Source organism: Ptiloglossa arizonensis, chromosome 6, assembly GCF_051014685.1.
Source record: "Ptiloglossa arizonensis isolate GNS036 chromosome 6, iyPtiAriz1_principal, whole genome shotgun sequence".
Taxonomy (NCBI): domain Eukaryota; kingdom Metazoa; phylum Arthropoda; class Insecta; order Hymenoptera; family Colletidae; genus Ptiloglossa; species Ptiloglossa arizonensis.
Window position 1 is genome coordinate 19,337,844 of NC_135053.1, and position 9,110 is coordinate 19,346,953.

Consider the following 9,110-nt stretch of genomic DNA (forward strand, 5'->3'; position numbering starts at 1 on the left):
CAATGATGTATCAATTATCTTTGTATGTTAATCTCGTCTATGGTAGGAATATTGAATCGATGACGATATTTAGATTATTTCTAGATGATCGAAAAATCGGTCTCGAAATACAATCAGCAACAATACTTAATCTGTCTTATAATTCATATTTGCTGCTTTATTTTATATATTCCAAATAGTTCTTAATTTAATTGTTTATTTAGATTAGCAATTCGCAGAGATTACGCGGGATATTTTAAATGTTAAGGGAAACATCTACAGACGTAAAAAACTTGTATTAAACATCCTGGTGACGATTTCATATTTCCTATTCAACAATAAATACTTATAAGTATTAAATTATCTAGACTTAACCACTTAATAAATGGAATTGTTACGTATTTCTTTTAGTTTATGGGAATCGTGGGAATTGCTCAATATTAAGGGTGTCATAAACAAATTTTTCAGCCATTAAGTATGTGAACAGAGAAAGATTAAAATTTATGTTTGGAAGTACATTTGATAAGCAGTGTTACCTGGTGTAATCAAGCACGTAACAAAAGGAGGTTTGAAATAGAAAACACTATATTTTCTTCCACTTTTTTATGTTGATATTTTGATTTGAGTAGAAATAATTGTGAATTTGCAAAATTAATTCAAGGCATTATATGTTTTTTTTAAACAACAGTAGTGAATTTTGAACCTCTTCTTATAGCATTTATTTACGTTACTAATGAGTAAACATAGTGTGAACATCCTATACATGTTAGACGTGATGGATGTATGAGTAGGTACGTGAGTTCATATTCAGTTTAGAGCAGTGGTTGATTAGTAAATGGCAGTTGTCGTGGTTGCTGTGCGTCATTTCGAAAGCATGCTCTTCGATATTAATAGTTTATGTGCTTAAATTTTCATACTAAAGTTATTTAATCCTATTTATACTTTAATATAAGCCTATTGTATGATACTGCTCCCATTGATGAGATTAATAATATAAAATGTAACAAAAAATCGGCATAACCATAATCACCTTTTCGCGATTGAATAATCGCTTGATTTTATCACATTTATACAGAAATAACTATGTTTGTTATTTAAAATTATCTATTATATAAAAAAGATAATCTGTTATTCCGTAGCGAAAAAGAAGGTACTATCTTATATTCGTATTTTTGCTGCAACGTGATTTACTCCAATGTAGATTATTCTTATTGTCATAAATTCGGTACAATAAAATAAAAATATATGTATGTATTGTATGTTGCATATTAATTTTAGTTATGTGTACATAATTTTTTGATAAACATTCTAATTTTATGATTTTTATATAAGTAATCATTTAAAGTATTAAATATTTGCAGTATTAAAAATATTGTCTTGTAGGTGAATCAAAATATTCTTGTGATAAAGTATTGAAATGCCAAGTTCACATTTGTATGCTATAAATAATGAAGGACGTGTATTTGGGTTATCAACATCTGGAAATATGTGGCGAGAGTTTATGTACCTGGGTCTTGAGTTTAAACAATTATCAGCAGTACCACACTTTATGTGGGCTATAGGTGGTGATCGTCAAGTTTATGTGCACGTACATGGTTTAGATGTGCCCATAAGAATCAAAGAAGAAATATATGAAAATGAAGTATGCTAATCTTAATCATTTTATTTATTATTTTACATAGATACTTGTTCTTGACCAATGGATATTTAAGTGAATACAACTATATAACCAATGATATGTAAAGTTAAGAAATATTATGTAGATTTAATAATAGCAGGTAATATTTACAGAGGTGGCTTCCTTTGGATGGATTTAGTGGGAGATTATTACCTACAGACAGGTATAACTTTTCCAATCAAGATGGTACAGTTGACCGTAGTCGAGATAAAGTAAAATTATCATCTATGGCTTGGCAATGGGAAGGTGACTGGCAAATAGAAACTACACTAGATGGCCAACCGTTAGATCATGATGTAAATGTGGTTAAAGTTAATTTAGTTACTTTTATTGACAATATTAGTTTAATTAATAAATACTGTACTGTCATTATAATTTTACATCTTTTTTCTTTGTCGTTATATTTCTTATAACTTTATGTTTATACACAAATTTATTGTGAGTTGTTGATATTGAAATAAGGTGTAATGATTACAGAAAATTTTATATTTTGGTAGGGATGGACATATGCACTTGATTTTCCAACTACATATACCACGAAAAAAGAATGGAAATCCTGTGTTAGGAGACGAAAATGGGTTCGATATAGAAGATACAGTGCCATGAATTCATGGTGTGCTATTGCACCTCTTCATAAAGATCCAACTAAGGTAAAATTTATAATTTGATATATTGTACTAACATTACAAAAATTTGTATTTGTCTTTAAAATGCTGTGTTACACAAACATATTTTTAGGAACCATTTATTGACATATCTGTGGGTGGAAATCAAATACCTGGAGGTAAACCTGGATGCCTAGTAGTGTGGGCAGTAACCGCTCATGGGAGGGTATAACTTTTAAAAAACTTCTTTCGAAGTACTTTATTAAATTACAGAGAATTACATAAATTATACAAAAATATTATAACATATAATTCTGGTTACTGCAATAACTATAATTTTATTTCAATTTACCATAACTGTTGTTTTAAAAAAAGCTAAATTGTTTAATTAACAATGATTATAATATATAGGTAATGTTTCGTGTTGGAACTAGTACAACTTGTCCTGAAGGGCAAAGATGGAGTGCTATAAAGTTAGCTACTGGTTATGAGGTATGTCAAATCAGTGTTGGAGTAACTGGTCTTGTATGGGCTACTTTAATGGTTGGTAAAGCTCTGGTGCGTACAGGTGTTACTAGAGAAAATCCAATGGGTATATAATTTTCACAAGATTATAAAATTACTATTTGTTTTAAACTATTGACGAAAATAGGCATAATTCTGTTTTATAGGAGAAGACTGGTCGGAGGTTGATCCTCCGCAAAAAGATTTGAAATTAATACAAGTTAGTGTGGGTACAGATGCTGTGTGGGCTATAACACAGGGTGGAGGAGTATGGTTTAGAAAAGGTATTAGAGGTGACATGAGTGGAGTTTGTGAACAGATGGCTACTGGCACTGGATGGGTAGAAATGTTAAGCAAAATGTCACTAGTATCTGTTGCTCCAAATGATCAGGTAATTCAATTTATTATGAAAAGTATAAATAATTTTTGTTATCATCATACTTTTTAAGTATATTTATTATTCCATTAGGTTTGGGCTATTGGTCAAGAAGATCGATGTTTATACTACCGCACTGGTATTACACAATCAGAATTAACAGGTAAAAAGTGGAGATTAATAAATGCACCCCTTCAACTTAGCAGAGCGAGCAGTAATGCTAGCTTACCATCGAGTAATAGGCATAGTATGTGCGGTACTCCTCAACAACAGAGACATCAAAGTTGGGGATCATTGGTATTTAGCTTACAAAAGTATTAAGTACTTGAACATGTTAATTTTTCTTCAATATTATAAAGAAAAAATACTCGTTTATAGAATCGTCCACATAGTACTAGTGAGGGTACAACATTGATCAGAGAATGGGAAGAACAATCTCATTCAGCTCCAACACCAACGTCTTTAAAATTATGGCAACGTTCGAATGATAGTGCTTCAATGAAAAATCTACAGCAAACATCTTTCCAGGATATATATCTGAATGAGGGTAAAAAAAGGTAAACATATAAATTAGCAGTACAAGTTAGTTTTTACTTTTTTTTTAAAGAACATTTTATGATTATAGATCTACAAATTCGTTAGATATGAGTGATCTGACTGAAGCTAGTGTTGCAAATATAACTATATCAAACGAATCATTGACCAAAACTGGCGAATCTATAGTCGTCTCTGGAAAAGGGATGGGCAGTACTGTGAAGGTTAATAGAAAATTTAATCATATGTACTATTTGTGGATTAATAATCTTTTTTCATTAAGATTAAAGTTTCAAATTGAAATAATATAGATCAATCCAGCTGCTTGGAGTCCTGTTCACTCAGTTGGGTCTATGGTAGGCGTGGAAGCTCATCCAGAAACAGATGGAAGTATATTTGATCCTGATTTAACTAGCGATTCTGGAGTCTATGGAGAAGATGAAAGCTTTGGCGCAATGTATTGGGCTGAATGCGATGTTTCCTGGTATAAAGTAGAAGCTGGAGCATGTTTTGTTGACCCATCAAACCCTCCAAAATGGTATACTTAATGTTAGAAGTAATTAAATTATTTTACAATGAAATGTATAATTATACGCATCTATTCTAAACTTTTAGGATTGCGGATATCAATGGGACATCTCACGGAGATATAACGGAGCCATGGAGAATACACATTCTAGAAAAATTGAAGAAAAGGTTACAAAAAGTACAATTCGATGTGTCAATGTATGAAAAAGTTGTTGAAAAGTGAGGTTTTGAAAACTTTGTAAAGTTAATATTTTAATACATTATACATACATATGATTGAAGATTATTATATTTGTATAATCTATTGTAGATCATCTTGGGTAAAAAATGGTGATGCAAAATGTAAAGTTAAAGGCAGTACTTCGTATCAAGATTGCATTATTGAATTAGAGTGGATAAGTAGCGACAGTGGATCTTTAGATTCTGGAACATTAACTGTTTTGAATTCTGACAAAGTAACAACAATTGTAAGTTTATGAAAGAAAAAAGTCTAACAGAAACTTCTTTTCAAAAATTTTTCAGTATCTAATCCTTTTTTTTTTTCAGGTTCAATTTCCTATATCCGAAATTATGTGCGTAGTATGCTGCAGTGAACCAGGCAATCCCCGGATAGCAATTCATGCTCCTCGATTACCTCGTTCTAAAATTCTTAGATTACAGTTTTCAAGCGATACTGAAATGGAAGATTGGTTGGCTTATTTAACTTCAGGTATTTATACATGTTTATGATTACTTTATACAATATAAATATTTAGATTCTAAAACTCCTGTTTTATTGTTAGTTTGTTGCCAAATGAATAATGTTTACGGAGTACCGGGACCCAACTCAATTTGGACTACTACAGCATTAGGAGATGTGTACGTTTATGACCCTGCAGCTGTAGAAGTATGTTAATACATATATTATGTAAAATATAATATGTGATAAAGTTTCACAATAATATTTACCTTCTATAAATTGCTTGTAGGAAAATCAACTTGTTAACAATGCTTACGTACACGAGTTAGACGTTGCGGGAAAAGAATTGCCGTTTGAATGTATATTACAAAATGGTTTTGGATATGGCAGTTCTCTGAAAATTACAGTTTGTATTCATGACGATGCTGATAGGTGAGAAACAATTGTGTCAATTAAGTTTTTTTTTTTATATTTCTAAGTTCTTTATTCGATATTTTTGCGATCATCAGGTTAACATTCAATCTTGTCTGTTATACAACATCTCTAAAACAAAAGTCTGTGATAGATTGCCATGACGTAGCATTACATTTTAATCCGAGACTCAAAGAAAATATAATTGTACGAAACACATATCAAAGTGGACAGTGGGGCGACGAAGAAAGAAACGGAAATAGTCCATTAAGAGCTGGTTCTGATTTCACGTTAGAAATCGTTTGTGGAGTACGAGGATATAAAATTTTAATCAATGACATAGAATTTACTTTTTATAGTCATAGAATATTACCGCAAAATATTACTCATTTACGAATCAAGGGATTGATGACACTGTGCAGCATATTCTATAAATCCACGTCTGTATGTAGTAATGGAAATATCAATATGATTACTATGTTAGTTTACAATAAAAAGAAATTATAATATGATATTATTTTATGTAGCTAATCATTGAACCAATTACAATGTTTTGGAGACAAATAGGCGGGCATTTGAAAAAAGTTGAAACTTGTTCCGTTGGTGTAACATGGGGAATAGGATACGATAATATTGCATGGGTATATACTGGTGGTTGGGGTGGTTCATTTTTGAAAGGTAATATATTTTAATTGCAAACTTAACTAAAGATAGTAATGTTACATATTAATATTTACAGGATTAGGTAGCAATACAGGGATAAACCCCATGGTAGACACTCATAACTATTATGTTTATGAAAATCAACGTTGGAATCCGGTGACTGGATACACATCTCATGGTCTTCCAACGGACCGTTACATGTGGAGCGATGCAACCGGACGTCATAAACGTACTCGAGAACACACTAAACTTCTATCGATGCATTGGCATTGGGCAAGTGCACATTATACCGAAAACTCAGTAAAATATATGCTTTGGATTTAATTATCGTCATAAATTTTGTATTTCAAAATAGGTGTCAGACTGGATAGTAGACTTCCATACACCTGGAGGTGTTGATAGAGATGGCTGGCAATATGCTACTGATTTTCCTTCTCAGTATCATGGGAAAAAACAATTCACCGATTGCGTTAGAAGAAGAAGATGGTTTCGAAGGTGTCAATTAACAACTAGCGGACCATGGCAAGAATTAGGAAACACAAAATTGGTCGATGTTTCTTTATATGTACGAATCGTTTAGAATCCATTACTACATTTTTAATAACATAAATATAAATAAATAATTTTTGTATTATCACGTCTACTAGGCAACTGGAAAACCTGGTATTGATGCTCAAGTTTACATATGGGCAGTTGCTACTAACGGAGAAGCTTTATTTAGGAGAGGTGTTTCAGAATCTTGTCCAATGGTATAGACAGCAAATTTTGCTAGTATCATTAACTTAAATATTTATTTAAATTAAACAATGAATTTGTTCAATGTTTATTTTTAGGGTGTTTCGTGGGAACATATACCGAGTGATCAAGCTTTAATAGGTATTTCATGTGGTCCAGAAAATCAAGTTTGGGCCGTAGGAAAAAATGGTTCTTCTTGTTGGAGGTTAGGTATTACGGCTAAAAAACCTACAGGTAAAAATATTATAATAGTAACGTTAAGTTTCTACAGTCATTGACATTATTTGTTTGATCTTTATTTTCATACATCGCTACTTAAATATAAAGGTCAACAGTGGCAAAATGTTGAACCGCCGTCAGGTGCTCATTTGAAACAAATTTCTGTGGGGAAAAATGTAGTGTGGGTATTGGATACAGCAGGTAAATTATCCGTTCGCCGTGAAGTGCAGATGAACATTTTCCCGGAAGGAACGCATTGGCAGACACTTCCTGCAATGCCAAACGACCCTATTCACATAGGTACTTTTTAAATTTATTTATTATAGACCAGCGTTTCCCAACTTTGTAGAATCCAATAATGTCTGTAGCAATTTCCTTGAATGTAGTATATCGCCTTACTGTTTCTGGTGAAGTATTTTGCTATCTGCTTTAGGAGTTCAACTAAACTTTGTACTAACATTTTGTTTGTAGTTAGATAATAATTGAACTTAGCAAATAATGCATATAGTTTGTACAACATTGAATAATTTCACAGAGATACCCACTTAATTCCTTTCTAAAAAAGTTCCAGACAAGTATAAGATGAAAACCCCAAAGGCTGTATTTCTTGGAAAACTCTGCAGAATGCCCTTCAAAACAAGTCCTGCGTTGGGAAACGCTGATATAGACAGCACATCTGTTAATTTAGATACACTCTCTGATCCCTCTTGCATAGGTATATTCCAGGTGTCTATGATGTAGACCATAGATGTTCTGTTTCATATGAGAAAAATTAAAATCATTATGAATTTACAGAAAATTAAAATCATTATGAATTTACAGAAAATTAAAATCATTATGAATTTACTGTTAGTTTATATTATTTTATATTACTTATTGCCTGCATGCTTTGTCTCATCCACTTTAAATCTCTTCCTGTTGTTAAATAAATTAAGTAATAATGGATGTATAATTTTGTCATGTTTGTTTTAGATATGTCTGTTATAAATGCAAAGCAAGGTTTTCGACACGTTTCCGTTGCTAGAGAACAAGGCCAAGTATGGGCAGTTTCCGGCGCCGGGATACTTTGTCGCAGAATTGGTATTACCGATGAAAATCCAGCTGGAACTGGTTGGACAACTGGTATAGGGGTGAGTTGATTAATTACGTTACAGATTAATGTAATGTTAAATTACGCCTAACGTTACGATTACTCTTAACAGGCAAATTGGCAGTATATAAGTGTGGGAGGACTTGTAAATAAAATGAAATGAGTAATCAGTTTTTAGATCAATAATGATTCTTATAACGAGATACATGATTATTGTATTATTGTCTAGCAATGTGATACTCTAGCTTTTGTTTTCACAAACCAAATTTTTCATAAATATGAAAAAGTGAATGCATGAGTACATAAGAGATAGATATTTTCCATAATGTATATGGCTTAGCTTTGCAATTAACTTAATTTTATGGTGTAAGCTTGACGTATGACGTATTTGATAAATGAGAGACGTCATGTAAAACGTACAAACCATAACGAGAATTGAATATATAATATAATTGTTTTTTTTTAAATCACATTCTTTCGTTTGATTTCTGTATGACAAGAAATACAGATAGAGACGGATATGTATAAGAAGTAAAATAACAAAATTCCTACGATTACCTGTAAAATTTAATAATCAATTTTCCTCGTAATGTTTCAACATTAAAGCATTCCAAACATATGCATTTGCATAAGCACTGAATATATAATAATAATGACGTATAAATAGAGAATAGTACGAAATGTTAATTTTATTTTTTAATAATCATATACTGCTGATAGAACCATAATTTTATTGTATGTACTACATGCCTTTGCTTGTGTACAAATTATTTTAATTATTACAGTATAATAAAAAGTTCGAAATTTTACGATGAAAATAAGACTGCTAGTATCAGTATTTAGGATTGAAATCATGATAAAGCAAACAATCGTATATACATTTTTATTTTAATACTTTCTATTTATTACATGTTCTATCTTGCACAAAAAATTGATAAAAAATAATATATTTAAAAAGATTGCTTGGGAAATCCAAATTAGAGTGATAGCTTTAAATGTAAAGAATAAGAATGAATGTTTATAGATGTTTTAAAAACATTAATTATCAATTAATAGATTTTTCTTTTAACATTTATTTAATGATCCTTTTAAAGAACATGCTAAGTAAG

At 31.1% G+C, this 9,110-nt stretch overlaps 1 protein-coding gene across 4 annotated transcripts; it reads left to right on the top strand.

Moving 5' to 3' along the window:
* Positions 1-674: 674 nt before the first annotated feature.
* Pex23 (tectonin beta-propeller repeat-containing peroxin 23) lies at positions 675-8,714 on the top strand. Of its 4 annotated transcripts, none has more exons than XM_076313571.1 (26): positions 675-770; positions 1,363-1,621; positions 1,771-1,953; positions 2,155-2,307; positions 2,396-2,488; positions 2,674-2,854; positions 2,934-3,157; positions 3,236-3,439; positions 3,521-3,699; positions 3,768-3,900; positions 3,988-4,214; positions 4,292-4,423; positions 4,515-4,671; positions 4,751-4,913; positions 4,987-5,090; positions 5,173-5,315; positions 5,393-5,738; positions 5,822-5,972; positions 6,034-6,230; positions 6,313-6,522; positions 6,605-6,706; positions 6,791-6,926; positions 7,020-7,211; positions 7,477-7,626; positions 7,884-8,041; positions 8,114-8,714. In XM_076313571.1, the coding sequence occupies exons 2-26, from the start codon at positions 1,397-1,399 to the stop codon at positions 8,162-8,164; spliced, it is 4,194 nt and encodes a 1,397-aa protein (XP_076169686.1). In that variant the 5' UTR covers positions 675-770; positions 1,363-1,396; the 3' UTR covers positions 8,165-8,714. The 4 variants fall into 4 exon arrangements, with proteins under 4 accessions (XP_076169686.1, XP_076169684.1, XP_076169687.1 ...); XM_076313569.1 differs by lacking the exon at positions 675-770 and adding an exon at positions 833-1,129; XM_076313572.1 differs by lacking the exons at positions 675-770; positions 7,477-7,626 and adding an exon at positions 833-1,129 and having other exon boundaries at positions 8,114-8,713.
* Positions 8,715-9,110: the final 396 nt, after the last annotated feature.